We start from the raw sequence: 25,802 nt of genomic DNA on the forward strand, positions 1-25,802 counted from the left end.
CTGACGTATGTGGTTTTAGATAAGGAGGTTTCTTCTCCAGCCTTTTTCTCCAGTGAATTCTGCTTTTAAATAAAAGACCCCGTACAACTCCGCACGCCCAGCAAGTGCTGCCCCTCCCCAGCCTCTCCCTTTCTAATGAAAGAGGTGGAAGAGCTCTCACGTGCTTTCACATTGAATCTCTTTTTTCTCATGTGTGTGTGGTCATCTCTTCCTCTCTTCTCTCCAAATCATCTCTGCTGTTCCTCATCTTTCCTGCTCTCTCCCACATTTTCAGAACAAACCTTCCACAAAAACTCTAAGAAGATATTTTTTTTGTTGTATTTTTTTACCTCTGCTAAACCAGAGAACAACAGGATCTGCGCGTGCATCTTGTTGCTGGGTTTTGTTGTGGGATTTGGTTTGTTGGGTTTTTTTTCTGGCATTTCTGTGGCTCCCAAAGATCGATCCGTCACTCCTGGCAGGGTTGATGTGGCAATATTCAGCGGTCATCTCCTTCACATGCACCATTTAGAAGAGGTTGCTGACAGCACAAAAGAGCTACAAAAATAATTGTAGCTAATTTGTTTCCCATTAGAAATGCATGTGGCAGTAAGTCCTAATGAGAGATTTTCTTCCTTTCCCACTTCAGCATGTCACCGTAACAGCCAACAGATATACTGAGGTCTTCTAATGCAGGAATCTGTACGTAGCACTGTGTAAAAGTGGTAATAGATTTTGTTCTGCTCAACAGCTGAGAAATATCACGGAAGCATTCTAAAATACACTGGAATTAATATTTGATCACTAGGAGAAGTATGTGTTTCAAACAATTGACTCTAAAATTAATATAAACAGCTATTAATGCCCAATATGGTCTCTTGCAAATCACTTCAAATCTTTAATAATCTATACTGTATCAGAAATGTATATGGAAAAATAAAACATAATTTCTTGCAGCTAAAGCATTACCTAAAGTAAACTATTTCAACACTGAATCAAATTGTTTCAATGGCAGAAATCACACCTGTCTCACCAGACAAACTGAGTATTCAGACTATTAAATGCATTCAAGCAACTATATTGTATTCCACCACGCGTTATGCCTTGTAGAGAGCATAACACTTCTTAAAACCATAAAATCATTTAGCAAAAGAAATGCATCAACTACGGGAGGAGAGACAGCCCCGCATGCGGAAGGGACCAAAGGGGTGAAGCACCTCCTTGCTGAACATCCTATACTATACATTGGACAGATTTGCCTGACATGACCCCATTGAAAATGAAACAAATCCCACTGAAACCCACTAGTTTGACATCAGAGTTCATCTTTTTCATCTTCTGTGTTACAAAGTTCACAAGCCGCATGTGGCCCTTGCTGCCAGGCTAGTGAAAGGCTGCGACCAGGAGGTGTGTGTCTTCAGCTAAAAACACCAAAGCGCCCCGTCTGACAGCCATAGCTGACTCCTAACAAAGGCTTTGCATCAGGGCTCATCAGTGAAATCCACCTCTCAAGGACGCTTGCTGCCACTGCTGGGCCTCGGCCACCTTCAGTCCCTTTGCTCTCGCAGTGCCCGCATGGACCTGCCCACAGATCAGTCTGCAGGTGCAACGTCATTAAAATAAAGTGAAAATACAGGGAGAGGGAAGCAATGCCATTAAATGGAGTTGGCTGCAGAGGCAGGAACAGGCAACCATCGTGTGAGTTGAAGGTGTGAGGCCACTTTTACGGTAACTGGAGGTATGAGATCTTGAAGTCACAGCAAGCTCAAGAGATCCCATTGAGCAGCCACCCAAATGGTTGGTTGTTCTGAGCCTCCACTCCTGCCAGCTGCACTGAGAAGTTGTAATTTGTTTATTTGGTCTGCAGAGAGTTTTTTAAATGAAGATGATGAAACCCCATAAAGTTCTTTATTTTGTAGGAAATGATCTGGTTTCTGGAGGGCCTGAGAGGATGGTCTGAGTTACATCTGATTATACAACATTCATATGATAAAGCACAACTAACTGCGTAGTGAGTTACACATTCATAGGTTAGTACAGAATTTATCAGGTATTAAAGCTCACTTATAACAACAGATATTAATACTGATTTCTTAACAGGCTCCAAAAATTACATTCAGTATTGAAGTAAACTAAGCCATTTATAAAGTATGAAAAACTTATTTTAGCTGTTAACAATTCATATCTGACTATTTGCTTTGGATCAAGAAGCAAGAAGTAAACTTACGGCTCAACCACTATTACACTCAGGTTGTTATTAAAAAACACCTTCCCATCTCTTTCTTCACTGCATTCAGGCTTTCTTAACTCTTCCATTACCTGACGCCTTAATTCAGGAGGAGCGGTTTTAGAAAACTCATACGTTTCTGTCAGGAAATCCAGCAACAGCTCCCCATCCTTGTCCCCTTCAATGAAGCAGCTCGTTATGTCCATGTGGGATGGCAGCTCATGGAGCTGGTGCTTCAGCCCGGCTGAATCCAGTATCCTTTTGATGTCAGCAGAGGAAACATAAGAGCAGAGATCATCCAAAGGGAAGGAAGACCCATACTTCTTCCACAGCGTTTCCCAGCCACTGGTTTCTGAGAGATAAACCATCAGAAAAATGCTCAGAAATAAGGAAAAACACTATTTGAACAAATTTTTGATAATCTGGGTTTTTTAGCAGTTGTCCTTGTTGCGAGCGGGGTCTTTTCAGAGTTGGGATGTGTGTCCTGGGGCATGATGGAGATGGCTGCCTCCCTGCTTCTGTGCCTTGGGTCTGGGGAATCCAGAAGAGGATGGACACATTACCTACCCTGGTGCTCCAGCACCTCCCACTAAGCCCCCAGCTGAGGCCAGGGCAGCTCAGTGCACTTAATCCTCCCCCTTCCACTCCCAACACGCTGCACCCCTCTGCTTCATGCCCGCAGGCAATATATCTCAGGGACATCCTTCTGTAGTCCACATGCCGAACACTAGCTACTCAGTGCCATCTTCTTGATTTAAACTATTCCCTAGATTTCAGCTGCTTGTTCAGAAGACCAAGTCCTCTCCTATTCCTTCACCTGCCTACTTTGTGGTTGAGCTACACGTGAGCGTCATTGAAACACTTGTTACCAGTAAACTATCACTCTGCTACACGAAAACCCTGATCACGTTGTCCATGCAGCTGGATGTGTGGTGGAGAAAAGGGTGGGATGGACAGAGCCCAGGATGAACCTACACCATGCTCCTGGCCTTCAGCCTTCGCTCCCATGACGCTCACATGCTGTTGGGCATGGCCAATGAGAGGGCTGCCCCTCACCCCAAGCAGACCTCCCCAGTGGGGCCGGAAGGACGTTCTGGATGTATATTATTTGGGTGTGCAAAGATGAAGGGTGAGGAAAGAAAAGGCTCCTGTAGCACCACAATCACCTCCGGAACTGAGCCCATGCCGAGCCCACACTTGTGCACGCACCTCTTCTCAAGGGACATTTGACAAAAGAAAACCAGCTGGGTAAGCTGAAAAATCCCGAGATACACCTTCACGTCTTTATTTCCCCTCACCCTGGATCTGTGATTCAGCATTTCTGCCATAAATCATTTATAAAAGAATCACCCAGAATGACTGGACAGGATGAAAATAACTTGGAGCCTAATGAGCAGCTCTTGAGAGTTATGACTATAAATCTTCGTAACTACGAAAACCAGTTGCTCGGCGGTTTTGCAAATGCTTTATCTGCAAGCAGTTATTTATAGTCAAATAAACAGTTTGGTGTTTAGAAGAGAGGCTACAATATTTTCTTTCACCTGGTGGAAATTGAATGCAGAGCGCTAATTGCAGAAAATTTGCTGGTGTCAGTGTTGTGTGACTCAGTGCCATCTCTGAGCCGAGCAATTATACACTACCTGAACGAAGCATTATTATAATAGCTCTCAATAGGCTCAGCATATGGCACTGCTTTTGTTTTCAAGGCGATATAAACAGATTTTTTTAAAGGTGTTAAAAATAACACCGCATAGCTCTTGCAACTCGCCTGCTCCCCCGGCAGGGACGGAGCAGGAGGGATTGTAACCTTCACCCACTGACCAAGCCCTCTCCTATCAATCTTATTCCCAGACTGGTTTTTAATTAACACATCCTAATGTGTTTGTGTTGGAGATGACATTAGCTTCATTTTTTGAAATGAGCTTTGTTCTGCTTGTCTTTCAGTACCTCTTTTTGCTTCAGTGCTCATTTTCATAGCCCTTCTTCCTTCCCCTCTCTATGCTCTTCTTCCCCCCAAGGTTTTCCCCTTCCTTTCCTCTCTGCTATTCTGAGCCCTGTTCCTCTTTCCCATTTTCTTGCTGGCCCCAGCAATTTCTACTCCATTCCGCTCTGTCAGAAAACACGGGGTCACCTGTCCCACAGACGACTTCAAATACTCTTCGTGAATTCATGATTTTCATCAATGTGATTTTTAATCACATTAATTTTGAATAGACACGCGTTCCTCCCTGTATTCACATTTCATGAATATCCAAAGGGACGGGCTAAGCAACCGGAAAAGAACTTCAATTAACTCTATGCAGGTAATCCGCAATAGTCTGATACTATGATCTATTCTCCTTCAGCCAAAGAACAAGAACAGTAACTCAGATCATTTGAAATACAGATTTCTTGTAGTGAACTGCTTGAAAACACTTTAAAACAAAAACATTTTGGATAGAAACTTTTTTAATAAGTTCAGGTCAGAGAAGTGTCACTTCCTGAACACAAAAAAGGAACTTCATCAAACACATTACAATTTGCAGACATGGTCAAATGCAACAAAAAATTAAACTTAAACCGCTGAACAAATAACGTTTAACATCCCTGCAAAAACTACCAGATGTGACTTTGCACAATTAAAACCTCCACAGCTTGTGAGGCCAATTAAAGGCTTTCTAGAGTCAAATTGGACCCCACCATTGCAGTATCTCTAGCATACCTTGCCCACAGTATTAAAAGGTTGTCGTTTACCCTGCTCCCACATTTTCCTGCTGGATTGGCCACAGAGCATCTCCTTGAGATCTGAAACAGCCTAAGAACGCTGTTTTCAACCCAAAATGATGATATTAAGGAAATGGGCAGTTTGAGAAGAAAATGAACCATATGTGCTCCAACACCTGCTGTATGGCACAGCCGAGCCCCGTCGTAGCCGTTTGCTTAATGCCGCAAGTCTTGGGGAGCGAGATAATGCGGTGCCCAGCCTGAAAAGCCTTTTACAGAAAATAGCTGAGGCTGAAGGAGCTCCTGCGAGCCAGAGCCGCGGGACATGGCTCTCTGCTGCCATCCATTACCAGCCAGGCGGTGGCATGGGAAGGGCAGAGGGCGAGAGAAAGGCGTTTTGTGCCCTTGGCGCAGGTTTGCTGCCTCACAAAGCCTTCGGCTTTACAACCTGCAGCACAGAGCGGCGCAGGAAACACTTTGTGAATGTTGGAGTGGGTCCGGAGGAGGCCACAAAGATGATGGGAGGGCTGGAGCACCTCTGCTGTGAGGACAGGCTGAGAGAGTTGGGGTTGTTCAACCCGGAGAAGAGAAGGCTCTGGGGAGACCTTATAGGAGCCTTCCAGTATCTGAAGGGGCCTACAGTAAAGATGGGGAGGGACTTTTTACAAGGGCCTCCAGTGACAGGACAAGGAGTAATGGCTTTAAAACTGAAAGAGAAGAGATTTAGATTAGATATCAGGAAGAAATTTTTCACTCTGAGGGTGGTGAGACACTGGCACAGGCTGTCCAGAGAAGCTGTGGCTGCCCCATCCCTGGAGGTGTTCAAGGCCAGGCTGGATGGGGCTTTGAGCAGCCTGGTCTAGTGGGAGGTGTCCCTGCCCAGGGCAGGGGGCCTGGAACTGGATGATCTTTAAGGTCCCTTCCAACCCAAACCATTCTGTGATTCTATCGTTCTATGAATTCATCAGTCTTTCTTCACATTATTTTGACTTAACATACAACTTTCTTTTTTACACATCTCAGACATAGGCAGCGTGCAGATTTCAATGGATGTAGGTGAATGGACACCATTTATTACTCAGCCAGTTCACCTTTATTGGCGATAACGGATATTTCAAATAAAAATGTCCATTGGTTTCTAGCTGGCTGTGTGGAATTTGCAGGAACCCCAAAGGTCCTGATGGCTCTTGCCTGTCTGAGCAGCACTGGTGGAGCAGCTCTCACCTGACACCAGGATAATGAGGAGCTTCGCCTGTGCTTCCAGGAGGCTGTGAAAATACCGGATAGTCGCTGGGATGTCCTTCACATAATACAGCATCTGGAAAGAGCAGAAATGCTTACAGAGATACAGTGCGGTCCTGGTGACTATTATAACAGGTGCCAATACGTAAAAGGAACCAAATGAGGGCAATCTTGACAGAAGAGCAGTGGGACAACAAAACGCTTCAGCACAACGCCGGGCAGTGGGCTCACGCTGCGAGCTCAGGGCTGTCTCTGCCTTCCCGGCTCTCCCAGGACAAAGCTCACACTCATTCATTCATTAACCTGAGATAAAGACTTGCCTTTCTTAGCGGTGAAGATGGCTTGTAATGTCTGCGGTAAACTTGGAAATACAAAGGCAATTTCACAGAGAGGACAAGGAGCTTTGAAAACACTAGTTAAAATGTATTTTTAGTTGACTGCCACCCACAGCCTAGTTAATAGGACTACGGTGCTCAAAGTTGCTTTGCTGTAACTCATCTTTCATTTTTGCAGTTCACTTATGCTTAAGTACTTTAAATTACAGGGAAATAAACTCACCTTTCTTCCCCTTAGAGTGGATAATGAGGTCACATACTTCATGCGTACTTTTAACAGCCAAGTCTTTGACAACATTTACTTTGCAGAGACTTTTACCTGGATCATGTGAATGAAGTCCCATTTTTTAGACTTCTTTTCTGCATTCATTCGACTTTCATATTCATAAGCTGTCTCCTCATGCCAGGTAAACTTTACGTTCCCGAGGTTTGATGTCGCAGCCACACGCTCTGAAATAGGGGAGAAGGCAGGACAGCTATCTCAATTGCAAATATGGGACCGATTTCCGTTCAGAGCGTTAATGCATCCAAGAGCCATATTTAGTCAGAGAGTTTTGGTACCACTTTAACACAGCAGTGGAATGTTTAAAACCTTGAGCCCGTATGTGAGACGGGGGCTGTAAAGGTCTATGTAGGATGAAGTCTTAAGCGGGTCTGATGCTTTAATCTTTGCACCCTCATTTGGGCTCCTCCAGCCTTTACCTGATTAAAAAAAAAAAGAAAGAAGCTCTTCCCCATGACTGGCTCAAGCTGCATTAAAAGATGTTGTCTGGGATAAACACTTAAAAGGCCACGACCAGCACATTTCATGCTGAAAGGAAGAAGAGCTGAGGGGCCCTTCACTTTGGTGCCATCCAAGACCCACATGGCTGAGCAGACGCCAGGTCATGGCAAAGGGTTTTCCAGAGACTGAACAAATAAATACAGGGGCTCAGGGATGGATGAAGGGGGTTGTGTTTTGGGGAGAAAGCACAATTAAAACCTCAAGAAGGGCAGAGAAAGCAAATGGCTTGCAATGGGAATGTGTCACAGGGATGGTGGGAGAAGAAAGGAGCTTTGCTCCGTGAGCAAGGACCCATCTCTTGACATTTGGCTGCTTCTGTGTTCAAATATTTTTTCAAAAGCCCACAGTTTCAGCCAACTGCTTCAGGTAAAAGGCATAGCAGTGTTTTAAAGCAAAGACTAGTATAACGAGTGACACATGGTGTGTTTTCAGACCTCGATACAATGCACATCCAGCAACCGAGGAAAGCAGAAAGCTGGAGAAGTGGGTTCAAGGAATAAGCTATACCAAGAGCCTGGCTCATCACGGCGTTTCTTTGCTTTTCCGGGAGAAAAACTGAAGGATAATTTCATATTTTAGGGGATGCTGGAATACTAATGCGTATCTGCTGGCATATGGAGGCTCATCGCGCTGCGCCCCTGCCAGGCGCTCGGGATTGCTCCAGGACAAAGCTAGCCCTGATGCGATGCCTGTGCTTCGCAGGAGTTAACATAAATTTAAAACTTACATGGCCCAAAGGCAGACTGAGCCTTAGCTACAGAACACATGTTCAAACCTACATGATTTGCTAGGACCAGCGCCTTTACACCACTAATCACAATGCTTCTCCTTTTGGGCTCTGATTAAGACATATCCCCGTCGGACAGATGAGAAATGCTCCATCAGCGCTTATCTCCTCTCTTTTATGGCTGGAAATGGGCCACCCCTTTCGGATGCTGCTGCTGTTACTCTGTTCGCTTCCATTTATCAGTCTCTGGCCCCGGCGCTTGCAGTTCAGATTTAATTTGCTGTTTAAAACTCAGGCTTCGTTCAGCAGCAGTTCATATCACCATCCCAAATAATCTGGTGCAATCTGGTTCAGTTCAATTGCTAGGCAGTCTGCGAGGAGACACTAGGAAGAAAACTGAATTGCTTGCCAGGGGAGGCTTTTAAAGCCAAAATTTCAGAAAGGGCAAACTCATTCTGATTATGGGAAGTTTCTGTCCAAAGATTCATCTGAAAACAAAACGTATCACCCTAACCATTTTGAAAAGTTTTCCTTCATTTTCTCTTGGGTTCAGTTCAGATTGTTGTCTGGGTCAGGAGCCGGTCGTGTGCCCTTGACGGGTGCCATCGCAGCCAGAACGCCTGCAGTTGTGCTGCATCGTGCGGGCAATGGCAACGCAGCTCAGCTGTGGGGCCACCAACACTCCAACCATGGTCGCCAAGGGACTTCACCTGGTCGTGGACCAGAAATGAAGGAAAGCCACAGCTTGGCCATGGGGCTTTGAGGAGAGCCTCAGTCGTACGACGCAGCCTAAAACGAACCTCAGTTTGTCATCACCGCACGTCCCAGTAAGAAGTTTCTCTTGTGAGCACGGCTTCTCCTTCCCAAGGAGAGAGTATCCGGTTAGGCAAAAAACATAACTACTGAATCCTCAGAGGCACAGATAATGTTTCCAATTCTCCTCGGAAAATCTTAGGGCTCAGAAACCTAATTAATGATACCTACTGGGGACATGATTAATTACCAAATAAGAAAGTTTAAAGAAAGAAATTCAGATGAATATTTCATTTCTAGTTTAGCATAAAACTTAAAATAAGGACAACATCTTATATTTTCTTTAACTTTCTTCAGCAAAGAAACTCACTGAAGTAGGATAGGACTGCCAGCTAATTGGAGATAGCTGGTGAGACCACTAGGAAGATTCAGCCCAAATCCAGTCTCACGTAGCCTGTGGTCCACAGCCCAGGCGGGACAGAAATGCCACATGCAAGTGCCCAAACTCTCTTATAAACAGAGCAGATTCTCTGTTGCTCATCCTTCACCATCCCATCTTGGAGCAAAGTAAAAGCTACTGTGATTTTGCACAAGTCGACTTTTCAAAGGTCAGGTCTGTGAAATACAGAGACAGATATAAAAAAATGATGTATTTCCTGGGAGCCTTTGGTGTTTCCAGTGACTCTGAACTCTCCCACTGTAGGGAGAAAGGGATCGTTACTTTTTTTTTCATTCCCTTCAACTTCCACGAGTTCCTTAATATCGGGAATGCTTTGCTTTTAAGGAGTTAAGCAAGAGTAAGAGTTGGAGATTCACAGCGTGGTTTTACATTCTGGTATTTACTATGGTTTGGAGCATTTCCAACAACGCAGACTGCTGACAAGGTCCATTCGTTACTGCCGCGTCCACTCAGCAGCCGCTTTCCAGCGAGGTGTGCGTTGCTCTGGGCTTCTCACAGCCAGTATGGAGTAGCTGGTGTCACCTCCGTACAAGACCATAATTACCTGCTAAGGTAAAGCCTGGCAGGTGTTAATCCAGTGATAATCAAACTGTGGATTGATATTTAATGCTCGCTTTGTAGGGCAGTTTGACCAAAACACCCCTGCTAATGTTAAATCCTGCTTGGAAAATGCTTGGCTTTCCTTCATGAACGTGGCTCAGACCTTTGGGCTGGTGGAAGGAAACAAGCTCTAAGCCATGGAGCCTGCAGCAAAAATCTTTCCTATCCATCTTACTCTCCTTTTCATGTTTTCTAATTCACAGGATGGTGACTAATTTAGTGCAAGACTTTGAGGTTTAGTTATTTCTGATTTGGAAACTATTTTAAAGATATGAGAGAATTATCACGAGACACTAAAATTTTCCCTTCGATGTTGAGGAAGGATCTTGATTCAGTGCAAGTTGAAGGAGAAAAACTTTCTGAAACGTGGGGATTTTACTCCGTTCCCATATAATGCCCCATCAGTTCCCACCTTGCTTCGCTTTTACAGTCTGTCTAGCCCAAGTGTTTGCCATGGAGGGTTCTTTGCAGTGTGAGAGACTAAGATTTTAACAAGACACTGAACATTGTTGAAAAGCAATGATGGCAAAAAAGCATTAAATAGTGACTTTTTTTTAACTTTTTTTAAGAGCCAATTCCGTCAAGAAAGCATTTGAATGTGGGGTCATCCAGCGTTCAACTCTTTTCATGCATTTAGAGTACTTAATGTAAATTTAACTCATTTAATGTAAAAATACCTTTGTACTTGGAGATTTGGTCAGCACTTGGCTCTACCACATCGTTGTTGATGGCGACCCCTGGATATCTGGCTTGTACTTTTGAGAGGATCAGCAGGTCAATCTCACCTAGGGAAAAAGGCAACATGAAATACAAGACAGGAGCAAAGCTCAGGCAGATGTTACCTTCACCATCATCACATCCCCAGTTTCGAAGACCGATGCCTGCCATTCACGTGCAGAAAATGTACCACCCAGGTACAATGTAGCTGCTTTGTATCCTCAGCAGATTGACACTGAGGGTTTAACTCTAGGATTTGAGAAAAATTTAAATACCAGTCCCAACCGTCTTCATTCCTCCTCTCTGACTACCACCGTGAGTGTCAAGGGAAAGCCAGACACAGTCATGCGCGTGTTTTCTGGGCTTGGCCTAACTGCCCAGGGAAGATCGTGAATGATTCTGACAGTACCGGTTCTGGTGGTCCCGAGCCACCAGCGAACCTGGCAGGATTTCTTAGGAGTCAGTAAGAACATTTTTAGCCAAGCGTGTCACTGATTACCAGATCACGTGGGTGAGGGAGAAGGGAATACTTGTTTACACTGGAATCAGAAAAGAGCATTTGTGTCTGTTTGTCTGTAGTGTCCTGTGAGTGCACATACCATTTCTATTTATCTAACCCCTGTTCAGAGAATACCCCAGAGCTCACTGCACTTTTCTGGGGAGGAATAGTTCCTTCCGGACACTGTTGAGGCCTGCTGCAATTATTTTACTGATGGAAGTGCCAATAGGCCCAACATTTCAAAATTTAAAAAGAGGTGACATCGCTCTTGGCCACCTCTCCCCACCTGCAATGTAGGAAGCTCAGGGAGATGATGCTCCTGACTGAAGTATGAGCCCAGGGACAATATCACGCTGGCTTGTTTAGCTTTCTTATGGCTCGCTTCTGCTTGTTGTGCTTGAATAAATTTTAGGTGGAAAAAATAGTGGAAGAATAAATTAAGGTAGAAAGAGTGAAGCAGAGCGTAACTGTGGTGAATAACAGACCCAGTGGTCATGTTATGTACAAATATTGAGCTTTTTCCTGAAAGATGGACTTGCACTTGCATACCACCCCACATTATAAAATTCTCTACAAATGAACAAAATTATGTACTGACTGGAAGATCACCCAGCAAACCCTGATGGCCAGAGAGGCCCTTGCTGAGGGACTGTGGAGGGAGCGCTCCCATCGTATTGCACGGTCTCTGCCCATCCTCATGATTCTCAGTGCCCCTGGGTTCCCACCACTTCAGCATTAGCTCCATTATACAGAAGATTTGAGGCACAAAAGGAAAATATTTGGTGTTAAATAGCCATAATGTGAACCCCAGAGCTCAACCCGGCACACCAAGTCCTCCCGCAGGAGGGTCCTTTTCACTACAAGGAGGTCTCTGCCTGCTTCTGGCCCCACCGCACGTCACCAGGGGTCAAAATCAGGGAGCCCAGCCCAGGTCTCACCTGCTCACTAGCACCCTGAGAATTTAACATGAAAAGTAAGGAAGAGTTCAGGTTTTTTAGACTTAAGTGTCGTTCTTAAAGCAACTAATAACACCAAAAATTACGTGGCATCTGTGCAAGCATGTTCTTTGAGCCGAAATGGCTGCAGCTTTGCTATCGCTGCAAACCCCGTATTCTGCTGAAAAATCAGAGCAAAGCCAGTCCTCTGCAGGCTGCCGTGGTAAAATCCGGGAACACAGACTTTTTAACGAACTACTGCAATATTTTTGATTTTTCGTTGCTTTACCAACTTTCTGTAAAATGGATTAGCCCTTTGAAAAGGCTGTGCAGGTCCTGATAAAAAAAAAATTTGAATTTCGCCTTTCCATATGCGGCTAGGTTAATATATTCCCTTCCACCCTTCTGCGGCCAAACCACCCTTGTATTGTTTTTAACCAAAAAAACCCCACCCCTTTGATTCATAATTTAATCCACAGCCTTAATTGACTTCAGTTAGCTCTTTTATATGCAAACAAGTGTCCTGAGGCATTTTACAGTCAAATCTGTGGCAGCTTGCATTATCAACAATTTGGCAATTAGGCTATCCGAATTATTTAAACTCTCCAACACAATTACCTTTTAAAGGCTACCACTATGTTCACCATTAAGTTTCTAATTAAACATTTTACGTAACGGGATAGTTTATAGCACAGTTGCTACTTTATAGCAGCGTTGATGACTTTTATGGTTTTTAAAGGTACAGAGTGCTGCGCGCTGGAGTGTGAACTTAATAAGGCAGAGGCTGCAGGCGAAGGCAGGAGCTGTGGATGGGTGGGTGTAATGGGATATGATGCGACATTAAATGGTATGCTTGTCTCTCGAGGTGGAAAAGTAGGAAGGAAATGCTCTCCGGGCGTGCTCCCTCCCTGCGAAGCGCAGGGGCGGATGGGGCCAGGGCAGCTCCCTCACCGGGGTGAGCTGGGGGAATTTGGGAATTTGGTCCCTCCTGACCCCCCCCACAAGGACCCACAGTGGGAACAAGCCAGCAAGGAGCAGGGTTTTCATGGTCTTGAGGTTTTTGTACATCACAAAACGAGCTTTGCCTGCACGTTATCGATCGAATCCTGCTAAGCTGGAGCGTCCCTGGCTAGGGAGTTCAGGACCTCACTAAGTAAAGTGTTCCTGCTAAAAAAAACACATTTCTTTTGGCGAAAGAATGGCTTCCCTTGTTTGGAGAGCAATGTTCCCACCCTATCACACTGTCTGTTTTATAACTAACGCCCACCATTTACATACAATTATTTTTACTTATTAGGAGAGATCAACAAAGCTGAGATTAGTCTTTGGAGATGGTATGACTAAAGCACTTAAACTAAATTAACTGTTCATATAAAATTTAAGTTTGATCACTTAATGGGCAGAGCAGAATTAGAAAACATAGGCTTTAATTATGGGGGAACTTAAGCAAGAATTTAATGAGAAGAAGCCCCTCGATATTATCGGTATTGTTTTTCCACCCCGTGAACTTCAGATAAGAGACTTATTTCTTCAGATTTCTTCTGGATTGCTTCTGGAGCTTATGTTCAGCTCCAGTGATTTGGGGGACAGTATCTCCAGGGGGCTCTTGTGCCTTGATGGTGGTCAGAAAGGACGTACCGGCAAAACAGAGTGTAGCTGAGGCTGTCGCAGAGCAGGGCAGGGGGCGGCAAGGGTGGGGATTTACCACAGCAGTAAATAGTTCCAGGGAAGAGTAATTTCTATGCAAGTAAAAAAATAATATTCTGAGGAATCTAAGGCATTTTGGCCCTTTTTTTTTTTTTCATGGAAACACAACGGGGCAGTGCAAGCCTCTCCCTGCCCTTGAGAAGTGATGGTGCAGAAGGAGGGTTCTCGCGGAGGACATACAGGAATCAGGGTGGGGAGGCACAGGCTGTGTTCAGACGATGTGGCCACACACCAGCTAACACCATCTGTCCCCTGGAGCTGACTTTTCAAGAAAAGACTTATTTCCCGCTCTGCTCCTTTCTGCAATTTTTAATCCTCTATTCTTTGAAAAAGAAGGTCAAACCATATCAATATTGAAGTCCATAGCATACCTGCTCCGCCACCAATGCTCAGAATATTGATTGCAGACTTCCCGTTTCCAATACTGAAAAACATTATTTATAGATTTTAGGAGAGCTACCCAGCAGAGAGGGTTACATGCATTGTGTGAAGCGCTGGAGATCCCAAGAAGGCTAAAATCTGCACGACAAAAACAAACGCAAGGTGCGTGTGTACAGGCACGCCTGGGAGCTGGCAGGAGGGATCAGATTCAGAACTAATGCTCTTTGGATGTTCCTAATTTCCAGTTATTTTGGCAGTTTGTAGAGGATTTCTGTTTTTATTACGAGCGCATACAAGCAGCGGCAGGTACATTCCTTCTCCATGTCTGTCCTTCGAGGACCAGAGACCTCCCTGGGCCTGGACCAGCAGCTTAAAGATTATTTGTAGAAGTTTTATGTTTTGCAAAATGGGGAGGAGGAAGGGGGAGTGTGACATGCTCAAAATCCCTTAGCGAGGCTTTGGCAAAGCCATAAAGCCCTGGTCCCAGAGCAGGGCCTCCCCAGAGCCAGGATTTGACCCCAGCTGCCTGCTGCCCCCAAAGCCAGGGCTCCGGTGAAAAACACGCGCCGGCGGGCAAAGCAGGAGTGTTATTTACACACACCAGAGAGAGCCTAAGTAGTAACTGAAAAGGTCGCTTTTTAAAAGATGCTTCCAGTCAAATTTAATGTCAGAATGTAATACCTGTCATTGCGTTTCTCAGGTGTTAGAGGAGATTCTGGGTAAGCTGTATTTGCATGCAAGGAAACATTTCAGCCTTATCTCCTCCCTGCTAGGCTCCGTCCCGGCGAGCAGCCGTTCCGCCGTGTGTGCAAAGGAAATCTCCAGCCCAGCCCTATCGGAGACCCACAGAGGGGGCGGCCGGCGGGGAAGAGCAATCTGCCTCTCGCGGGCAGCCCCCCGAGCCCGTCCCCCACCATGGGACCGTGCCCCGGCTCCTCCTTCACCTTGATGTGGTCGCCTCCACGTTACCTCGTGATCACGTCTGGCAGCTGCCTCTCCACGAACTCCTGCATGCTCTGGTGCTCCGTCGAATTCGCCAGGAAGAGGCGGAAGGACTGGAGGTACCTGGCGGGGTCGCTGAGCAAGTTCCTCATGGGCGATGCCATGTTTGGGGTCGGACGGGTGCGGGAGGGGACAGGTTGCTCCTTGCAGCTCTTCTTTCAGACCTAGAGAAGGAATAACAGATGCAGGAGGGGTAAAAAACAGCACGTGCCCGGGTTTTGCCCTGCGTTACTGGACTTTGCTCCGCGTCCTCGGCCCTGCTGCTGCACTTTTAAAAGTATTATGCAATTTTGCGCTAGAAGCTATAAATCAGGTTTGAGCGGCAAAGGGTGATATATCATCTTTAATCTGCGCAGAGGAAATGCCAGCATTTTTTAACTGTGCTGACACAGGGCTCTGTTAAAACCCAGTAAAAGGGTCTTTAGATGGTTCTTAAATAAAAGAAAAATTCCCCTATTTCTCGAAGGCATGGAGGGGCTCCAAAGACTCGGTCTGGATTAGAAGAAAGTGCAACACGCATCTCCAGAGATGCTGGCAGATGTCTCTATCTGTTTTTTTAATCTTTTGATGTTCTTAAAGGGAATGCTGATGGTGCAGTGAAAACAATAAAAACCTTATAAATGCCCTCTTTATTTTTCTAGTTCCTCTGAAGATAATGGTATAATTCCCATGGGCTAGGTAGTTAATTCACGAAAGCCACGTGAGTTACTGGAACGGATGTTGTGCTAAACCTGGCTTGCACAGAGTGGGGTGCTGGGGAGGCAGAGCGTGATACCAGGAAATGTCGGGCTGTACCTTGAAAAGTGCACAAAGGCATGTTCACCCCCTCTGAAACTGCAGTTTAAGTCCGTCACATCTTGTGCTAACTGCCAAGGAGGAAGAGGTCCTCTTCATTCTCGCAGGTCCCAGGCCTAATGACCAGGCTGCATCTCTGACCGTCAGATCTGCCTTTCCCGCAGAGGTTACGTCCCAGCCACCTCTCGTTATTTTTATTGCTCCCTTTGGACTGTGTCCAGCCAAGCCCTGTTGCTATTGAATTTCAGCAGCCAAGAGTGAAAGCTGAGATCCTGCCCCAGCTCCCAGCGCTGCCAGGACGGCTCCTCTCATCCCAACGAGACCCCGCGGACCCGCTTTAGCTTGCCAGCGTCACCACTGAAATATAAACCATGGCCTTTGCTTGGGGATTCTTTCCAAACTACTTCTCTTGTCCCTTTGAACAATAATTCCATCCTCTGTTGTGCTCCCAGTCCCTCCCAGCTGCACACTGAATAACAGTCTCATCCCTCCCCCAAATCACAAACGGAAACACGAAAGAGCAGCGGACTCAGATTCATACTCGTCATTACCTCCCTTTCTAGTGGAGAACTGCTGATAGCTTTTCCGACCAGCTGTGCAACCAGGTTTCCACCCACCCAATAGCTGTCTCATCAAGGCCACGGCTTCGTCGCTTGCTTATAAGAAAGTCACACAAGATGGTGCCAACCGTAAAGCCCCTGTATAGGAACGCCACCTCCTCCCCTGTACACCAGGACAATTACACCACCAGCAGAATGATGGGCTTGGCAAAATTTCTCCCTGACATCTCCGTGTTGCCTGGCCATCACCTTATTCTCTTTCTGGTACTCACTCCTTTTCCAAGGATGGCTTCTAGGGACAGCCACCGCGCTGAGCAGCTGCAGTTCCTCTGGCTCCTCCTCCGCCTCCTGCCCTCTTTTCAAGGATAACATGAGCTGCTTGGCTTTGCTCACTTTCCTTGCTGCTCATGCCAAAGATAACGGCCAACTCATGACATGTTTTGGTTTTGCATCCCCTGAGCCACATCTCTACATGTCCCAAAGGTCCCCCCAAGAGGACGCATAGTGAAGGCTGGTGGTGATGCGCCTCCTCCAGTGCGTGCTGCTACTAGAGCTGTTAGGTCAATTAGCAACGCCTGTTAATTGCTCTCCTTGAGGCAGTCCCAAAAACCAGCAGCAACCTCCAGAGCAGCACCCAAGGTGGGATTTTCCACCTATACCACTGCTAAGGCAGACCTGGCTTTCGGCACGTTCCCTGTGCCCCCCCCTCTCAGACAGCAAGGATGCTTTCAAGGGAAAAAACAGCAAAACTGAGTATGTTAAACAACAACAACGACTAAAAGGGCCTGGTAGCGAGTAGACGGGAGAGCTTTAAAATCATTTCTGGGTCCCAGATGCCCATGAGGGCCAGTTCAGAGCGGCATGGGAAGGAGACGACCCCCCGGGGCCACAGAGCTCACCCCCTGCCGCCCGCTTCAGTGAGCCTGGTGGAGTTAGATAAGAGAGGCAATCTGTCCCGCCTGTTAGACAGACAGACCGACGCATCGCAGCCGAATGGACTCTATTAGGTGGAGAGCCATGGCTCGGGCTGGCAGGGTGGTATCTGCTGTTCACGCCGCCCAACGCACGTGAGCCTCGGACGGGCACACCGACCCCCCCAGATCCTTTCCCCACACCACCAGCACCCAAATCCCCAGCAAAATCTGATTACCCAGATAAAAATTTTCCCGAGAGAGGGTATGGAAGCAAACACCTCACTGCTAACCCACCCTGCAAGGGAAGTGGTATGTTCCTTGTTTACCCATTCCTCTGCTCTGCCCAAACCCTCGCTTTTTACTTTAAGTGCATAAAGAGGCTTTGTCGTTTGCCACTAACATATTTTACTACCTTCACTCTTGAAAAAACATTTTGCAGTTAATAAGTGGAGATTTAGATCATCGACCTTTTTTCTTTGCCTCCCTCTACTTCCCGTGATTTAATTTGCCGACATCCCCTACTCGGTGGTTTCTAATGAGCAGCTGAGATTCATTTTCATGTTAGGTGCAGTTCAAGGAATTTGTCTCATTTATCTCATTACGCTTTTGGCTGTTTGAATTTGCCCCATTTATTTTATTATGTGTTTTCCTGTTTGAGTTGCAGCCGGTTAACTTTAAAAATAAGTAAAGAGAAGGAAGAAAAGGACTTTTTTCTGTAGCAGGCTGATAGAAACTGTTGGATAATAAAGTTCGCTTGGCCATGTTCCCTTCAGTAGTAATCCAAATTTATACGTAGCTCCCTAAAAGGATTGAGGGGTTTTGAAAAGGGATTCTGCGTTTACGCTGCAGTTATTTGATCCACCCCTGGTTTGCGCCGGCGCTAGCGGAATTAAACCTCCTTTAAACTCCCCCTAAAACTCTTTAAACCATCCCCGTGAAGCCAGAAAACAAAGTGAGCCTGGCCGCAGCTGTAAACTATTTGTAGCTTGGGTTTATTAGCACGGAATTACGGCTGGTCGCTGGACGCCGGCAAAACAGGGATCCCTCTTGGAGGAGTTCAGTGCGACCATTTGGGCTGGTGCTCGCGGGCAGCCGTACTTACGTGCCAGCGGTGAGTACCTCCCGGGCTCCCACGGCGCGACGCCGCTGCGGTGCTGGGGACGCGCTCCCGGCCGGTCACCTTCCCGGCGGCTGCGGCCGTCCCACCCCTGGGGCCGCGACGTGGCAGCACGGAGGAGGTTTGGCTGCCTGAGAAGGGAGCAGGCGACACCGTAACCTCCTGCAGAGGCAGAGGGGAAAGTTGAAACCCTGCCCGCCCCGTCCAGTCGGCACCCCCGGCATGGTCCTGACCGGCTGTGCCCCGGGACACGGCTGGCACGGCCACCGACACAGCAGGAGCATTTAGACACAGAGCTCTATCAATGTGTTAATTGGAGTCCGGATGAAAAACAAAGCCCTGCCGCTGGTAGACAAGAAGTGCGACTCTTGGCAAGTTGGAAATAGTTGTCTCGGCGTGTGGCACATGGCAACGTACAGTATCACTTACAGTTTGCCTATAGAAGCCTACCGTTATAGATTACTTTGCTTTATAGATGGTTTTCTTGCCAGCAGCTGAGATTTTGCTTATCCCTTACTTTCCAGGGCTTAAGCAATGGGAACCATTTTCCAAGTTGTGTTTCCAAGCCCTGTTAAGGAGCGGTTTTATCCCAGAGAACACCAGCACGGAAAAAAGCACCGACCCATGTCTGCTCTCACACTCTGATTCGGTGTTCAGAGCCTTAATAAAATAGTTGCCCTGTGTGTACCTCAAATTATTCGTTGTTCCTTCATGTTTAGCGAAAAATAGTTTTTTTGAAGTTAAATGAAGAAGTTTTCCTTCTGGACTTAGACGGAGAAATGAAGTGTTCATGGAGAAATTAACTGTTTCACATCGCGAAAGTCATATAAAATAATGCCAGTAATATTAATAATCGTGCTTTCAAAGGCACAATTACAGGAAAAATGACTGCAGTTTGGCATTTAGCTGAAAGTTTACTGAAATAAAGATTTCATATCAACAGTTAAGGTTGTTCAGCTAGAACGATGACCGTGCGGGAAGGCAGCACCCGCTGCATTTTTTTCTCTCCGTACGCAGCATCGTTTCCAAACCGCTTGGAGGGAAGGAGGTACAAAACCCTCTGCCAAGGAGCAAGCCAAGAGCTGCAGGGCCACAGCGTTTCGGTTCCTTCTGCTGGTCCGTCGGCAAAGAGCGATGCCAAAGCCGCACAGGAGGGACGAGCAGCCCCACAACTCTTTTGCCGTTCCAAATCGACAATCATGACTTTATTCGCAAGAGGCATTTGAAGGAAAATGAAACCCCAGCTACTCTGTCAGACAGCCACCAACCGAGCCAGCTCCTCGGGGCTTGCGGAGTCCCAGAAAATGCTCGTTCTGCTGCGATGGCACCCACACGGGCTGTGGGCTCAAAGGCCTGGCCTGGCTCCGTACCGGCGATAAGCGCCGCTGCTCCCACGCAACCGAACAGCAAGGTCAGTTGTGTTTTCCCAGTTTCCCTTTGCAGTTCTGGAAATCTGGATTAATTCGCATGACCAGAGAGCTGTGAAAGCTGGTCAAAAGAAAATCAGCTCAGTGCGCCTGGCCCATGATTTTCTCCCTCTGCAGCCCACAAAAGAGGAGTTTTGCAAGTGACAGTTGTCATTTAATACGGAAGCCTAAGTTTGGAGAGCCAAAAGTAAAAGTTATATGCGTCTGGTGCTTTTAAGTGCTGTATGAAAATAAAAGATGCTGCTGTTAATTTGCTGCTTTAATTCCCCCTGGAGACACATTCTGCAAGCTTTTAGCCAAATCCCAGCCTTTTCAGTTGGAGGTGGGCTCAGTGCTGCCCTGGCGCAGGGAAATTTGGGAGGAGGGATGCTGCACCATTGCCGAGACCTTACTTTCATTGACCCCAGCACTTCCCTTCCCAACGGCGTCTATGGGATGTGCTGCAGAGACAGCTGCGCCCAGGGCAGGGCTGTGCTGAGCCGGAGGCTACGAGCCAGCAGAGAAGAGCAGGAGCCAGCATCGCTCTGCAAAATGAAATCCTGCAGTAAAGCTTGTCAGATGTACGGTTTTGTTCGTTAATGTGGTTTTACACTATTTAACATCAATATTTAGAAAAGTCAGATCCCTGTGCCATTTTAATGTGCTTCCTCCTGTATACAGCACTGTCCGAGATGGCAGGAGGCTGGGTTATAGAAAGGAGATCCCACAAGCCTTGAGGGCATCAATATTTGGGAAATAATAGCTATTGTGCGATAAACATCTCTCTGTCGTGACAGCTCAGGGGACAATTCACAACTCTGTACATACTTGGCCAACAGCGACATGGTGATAATATTAAAACACAAAGTTATGATTAAGACAAGTCCACCCAGAAGCCCGGCAAGGACCCAAGAAGTTGTCACTGGCCCCTTTTAGGCGAGGTAAGAGCTGGGAACAGTCAACATCTGCAGATTATTTCCTTCTCTGGAGTACATTTGCGTGGGTTTTGGCTGAAAATTTGTACTCTGGGAAGGAGGAGAAAGGCATGAGATGTTACGGTCTTGGTCCAAATGAGTCATTGTAATTTATTCTCCCAGGGATGCTGCGGGCGATGCTGGGAGCCAGCCCTCGCTGAAGGAGGGAAGGGGCAGGGGAAAGTGCCCTGCCACACGCTCCCGGAGTGGCCACCAGCCATGCCCAGCAGCAACACAGGATTTCCCGCGGGTTGTGCTGATCCACAAGCTCCAAGACACCCAGCGGTCCCATGGCACAAGTGGGAATAGCAGCGCAAAAGTACCCACGGAAGATTTAGGAGTGTTGTGACGACTGGTTAATCGATGCCTTCAGAGATGGAAAGTGCCACCTAAGTTAACAAAAAGGCTGGGTACAGGCAGGGCACTGGTGCTGGCTGCTGGTTGCATGCGTAAGGAGAGGCAATTACAGGTGTAAAGCTGTGTAATGCTGATTTTTTCTTGGGATGGGGGTGCTGGAATAAACCACTGGTCATGCACGTGGTTGCAGCGACCCTCGCTTGGGCAAAGATCCGTCCCTTTGGAGCAGGGACCGAAGCCTGGAGTCACAGCTGAGCAAAGCTGAGCTTGGGAACAGGCAGGGGATGGATCCGCATGTGATGTCCCCTCTGACTTAATAAAACCTGAGAGTCCAAACTACGTGGGTCAGATCTAGGAAACTGGATTTTCAAGAGGCAGCAGGAGTGGGAAAGACCGGGCAGGAAAGACCCAATTTCTGTCCTGTCACCAGACTTCAAAGCATCTGCAGATGGGCCAAATATCTGAGCCCAGAGATCCAGGAGTTTATTGGGCTTACCTCTGGATCGGATTTAATCACGCTCAGCCAGCCTGATAAAAGCAGAAGCTAGACGTTGCTTAATGTCTAAAGAATTATTTCTGCTGTCTTCTAATAAAGCACGCTGATGTAAGCTGCAGTTGATAACAGGATCGCTGCGCGGGGGTAGCAAAATCTCATTTTGCAGGACAGCCGAACTGTCAGTGCCAAAGAGCAGACAGGTTATTGCTCGTGCTTCTCCAAGGTTGCTTTTATTAAAATGGAAATTTCCAAAGCTTTGCATGCACACACCGGCGGCCACATCCCTTTGAGGGGGAGAGGGGTCGGACACAAGGCCATGCCCCCCCCCCCCATCCTCCTGCAGCTCATTAGTTGCAGCCCTTACAAAGCGGGATGCCTCGGCAGAACTGCGGCACAGATGTCACTGCCCCAGGAGAAGGGTCCATGTCTTCACACCCTCACCACGGCTTTGGGGTGGGTTTGGCAGGTATGGCAGCTCCAGGTGGGTGCGATGCTTTCCCCCATGGCCGCGCCATCCGATTTGGGTGAGGATTTGCTCTCCCTCCTTAAACCCAGCAGAGGCATCAACGCCTTAACATTGTGCCTTTCACATTTCAGGTTGTCACAGCTCTTCATCCAAGAGGGGCACAGCACCCCAGGCCCTCTCCAGCATGGCCAGACTCAAACCACTGCAACTGGTGCATCCCTGCAGGCAGGCCCCACCCTTATAGAATGGAATGGAATAGAATAGAATAGAATAGAATAGAATAGAATAGAATAGAATAGAATAGAATAGAATAGAAATATGAGGCTCTGAGCAATCTGATCTAGTTAAAGATGTCCTTGCTTACTGCAGGGGGGTTGGATCAGGTGACCTTTAAAGGTCACTTCCAACCCAACACATTCTATGATTCTATGAGAATGGAATGGAATGGAATGGAATGGAATAGAATAGAATAGAATAGAATAGAATAGAATAGAATAGAATAGAATAGAATAGAATAGAATAGAATAGAATAATTCAATTGGAAGTGACCTACAATGGTCGTCTAGTCCAACTGCCTGACCACGTTAGGGCTGACCATAAGTTAAAGTATGTTATTAAAGGCATTGTCCAAATGCCTCTTAAACATTGATGATAATGAAAAAAATAGTAAAAAAAAAAAATATATATCAAAAATTAGCAAAAATTAAGTGTATTTTCACTTATTGTTGTCATAATACTGCAAGAGGCCAAACCTGAAGTTGGCTACTGAGAACAATTTATTCCTTTTATCATTTGAGGAACAGATTAAAGTTTTACAAATGTGCGCCTTAGTTAAAATAATTTTGCTTTTCTCCCCTCCCCAAAGTTAATTCAATCAAAGATAGTTTGTGAAATCTCTCATTTATGGAGCACTCCAAACTCCTGGCTTGTAATTAGTGCCACAAATCGGTGCTCTATTCCCAGGCTGAAAAAAAAAATAATTTTTAGAGTATTTCAATTAGCGATTTGAAACTGAAATTCTTAATCTCAGAAAGAAATCCAAGTTCCAAAAAATGTTGATAAGGGATTTCATTATTGTGTCCGGGTTTGGAGGTGGTGAAGGATGGTGAACCCTGGTACTCCTTACCAGAAAGAGCTGGGGGAAAATGGTGCTGCTGGAAATCACCCGGAGCGTACAGCTCTCGTCCACAAAGCCACGAGGCAGCCACGGACCAGACCCGAGAGCCCCAGCCTCTCGCTGCCCCTGAGGGATGCGCAGCTCGCTTTTAACTTGGGACTTCAATCTCTGCCAGGAAAACTAGTTTCTGTGCTGGAGAAGCGTGAAGGACTCGGCAAAGACCTGGCTCAGGTTACTGATGTCACGGGAAAGCAGAATTATGCCAGGGAAGAGGAGTTGGGTTTTCTGCTTTGCCACTTTTGCTGCTGATTTGGGTTTTCTACACAGGTATGGATTTCAACAAGCAACAATCATTCACTATGAAAAAGCAATTTTTAGGGCATTTTACCCATATATGGGAATAATTATTTTCTCTTTTCAAGATGCAGCGATACAAGGACAGAACTGCCAGAAATACCCAACTATCTACAAATGAAAAATACCATCTCGGAGATGTTTTTCCAGAGCCTGTCACATGGGGCCACCGCTGGCACTCAGCGGAGCTTCAGACCCACTTTATTAGGCTGCAGCTTGATGATAAAGGCACGAAGCGATACAGAAGTGATGCAGCTCTGAACACCTGCGCATGTTTTAAGTCATTTTCACTTAAAACAACAATAGTCTGTTATTTATTCCCAAACAAGTACTCCTGGCTCAGAAGATCCCTGTCTTTGCGATACCTACGCAATATCCCCTTGTGATCGGCACCTTCCGCGTTATTAATTCCCCCTTACCTCCTCCTCTAGCTCTTCCCTAACGAGCTTGTGCGACGGAGACTGAATGAGCCGCATTTGCAGAGCAATCAACCGAAATTAGATGGGCTTTCTTCTCGCCCGTCTTTGGGAAGCCATCACCACCCCTCCCCGAGCACGCGGCCCTGCCGCCGGCTGCCACTCGGGCTCTGGCACGTTCCGGCAGCCAGCGCAGGGGCTGCCGCCACAGCCTTACTTTGACAAACGAATGTTCCCCTCCCAGCTCCTCGCCGGGGCTCGCACGCCTCCTAAATCTCTCCGTTTGAAGCGTAATGTTTTCGTGCCGTTCATATCTCTTCCTGCGGGAACTTGTGATAAGCTTCGGAGACGGCTCAGACTCACTCGCTCCCCTCTGGCGGCAGTAGCCGCGGACGACTCTCACAGTCGAAATCTTCGCATTAAGATGACTCCAAAACCGTGCATTAGGAGCACTTCAGATGTTTGTAAGCCATCATCCGTGCCAAACCCCAGCATTTAAATTACGCTGACCTGGTAAAGAGTATCCTCTTGACAAAATCTGTTTTATTATCTTTAAGTCTACGGGAAGCTGGTCCGGACGGCAGCTGCCAGGAGCAGCACAGGGCTGGCTTTCCCACCCGCTGTCTCTACACCCTGTGCACCACCTCGGGCATTAAATTACTGTGGAAACCTGTATATCCTAACCATCTAAAATGATCCCTGTGTCTTTCTGAAGAGTTTCTGCTTGCTGGGACACAGAAGGGTGTCCTGAATATGGGGCTTCACACCCAGCAAGCCCGGTCCCTCCATACCATTGCCTTTGCCTTTTTTACTTTGCCTTTTTTTTCTTCCAACCCCCCAAGTCCTTGTCCCTTCTGCCAACTTTGTTACAACGGAGTCACATTCTCTCAGGTTACCGATGATGATATATTTAACAACAGAGAGCCAGCGAGCATCCGGACCGCCTGCGTGGGAAGCTGGCTCTGCAACACCGGACTTTCCCAGGGGAACTGCATGGCCCCAGACCTCCCCGGGCTTCGGGCACAGATGGGAGGAGAAGCTCAGCCACGCTGTCGCTATTTCAGTTGCTCTTCTCATAGGCCTAACGACGGGTCAAAGGTGGAGGGAGTAAGGAAAATAAAGATCCGCCTCTCCAGCCCTCGGTTTTCGGCACACACACCCAGCCGAGTAAGTTTTGATGGCACCGCGTAACTCATAACCACAAAACAAATGGCATCTAGGACCACAGAAGCAGTCTGAATTTTTTGCAAAACTCTGATTAACGGCGATAATCAAATTTTTTTTTTTTTAAATGCCAGATGTTATGACTAACTACTGTCACATGCAATTAGACCCTTGGACGCTGCTATTCAGGGTGGAAGACGAGATGGTCTGTGACCTGTCAGGGCCGTGCTGTAGCTTGCCTTTGAGCGCAGCCATGCTTTAATTTCTACTACATTTTGTACTACAGTTCGAACTAATATATTAGTTTCAGAGCTGAGCGTACCACCTACCGCCAAAAGGGCTGCAAATGGGGGATTTCACAGTGAAATATTAGTACGAAATCACTGCTTCCTTGCTAGCCCTTATCAGTGCTAGGTACATGGATCATGCAAAAGTCCTTGAAGTAGTACTTTAACATTGCTCATGTGAAAATGTGCAAGAGCTTTTCATGGATAGTGCTGCCATTTTAGTATTTTTTTTAATTACAAGTTAATTTGGAGCCTTGACTGGAAAGCTCCTCCCTGCAGAGTACACTCATGCTTAGCAAGGGATGCCGAAAACGTAAAACTTTAAATC

General features: G+C 46.7%; 1 protein-coding gene across 4 annotated transcripts; it reads right to left on the reverse strand.

Moving 5' to 3' along the window:
- Nucleotides 1-1,863: 1,863 nt before the first annotated feature.
- On the reverse strand, nucleotides 1,864-24,256 carry LOC134518591 (histamine N-methyltransferase-like). Of its 4 annotated transcripts, none has more exons than XM_063341563.1 (8): nucleotides 24,027-24,256; nucleotides 18,423-18,568; nucleotides 15,019-15,215; nucleotides 14,040-14,092; nucleotides 10,488-10,595; nucleotides 6,806-6,936; nucleotides 6,134-6,227; nucleotides 1,864-2,558 (listed from the first exon to the last, which is right to left on the reverse strand). In XM_063341563.1, exons 3-8 carry the CDS (start codon nucleotides 15,153-15,155, stop codon nucleotides 2,203-2,205), a joined length of 879 nt encoding a protein of 292 aa, XP_063197633.1. In that variant the 5' UTR covers nucleotides 15,156-15,215; nucleotides 18,423-18,568; nucleotides 24,027-24,256; the 3' UTR covers nucleotides 1,864-2,202. The 4 variants fall into 4 exon arrangements, with proteins under 4 accessions (XP_063197633.1, XP_063197631.1, XP_063197634.1 ...); XM_063341561.1 differs by having other exon boundaries at nucleotides 18,423-18,599; XM_063341564.1 differs by lacking the exon at nucleotides 18,423-18,568.
- Between the last annotated feature and the right edge of the window lie 1,546 nt (nucleotides 24,257-25,802).

Source organism: Chroicocephalus ridibundus, chromosome 7, assembly GCF_963924245.1.
Source record: "Chroicocephalus ridibundus chromosome 7, bChrRid1.1, whole genome shotgun sequence".
NCBI lineage: Eukaryota > Metazoa > Chordata > Aves > Charadriiformes > Laridae > Chroicocephalus > Chroicocephalus ridibundus.

Bases quoted from the DNA above. Each gene is read 5' to 3' on its own strand.
- LOC134518591 (XM_063341564.1), bottom strand. From the start codon at position 15,155: ATGGCATCGCCCATGAGGAACTTGCTCAGCGACCCCGCCAGGTACCTC. The intron at 14,093-15,018 runs GTAACGTGGAGG...AATGTTTTTCAG, and splicing joins CTGCCAGACGTGATCACGAG to TATTGGAAACGGGAAGTCTG. The intron at 6,937-10,487 runs GTATTTTTACAT...CCCCTATTTCAG, and splicing joins CCAAATCTCCAAGTACAAAG to AGCGTGTGGCTGCGACATCA.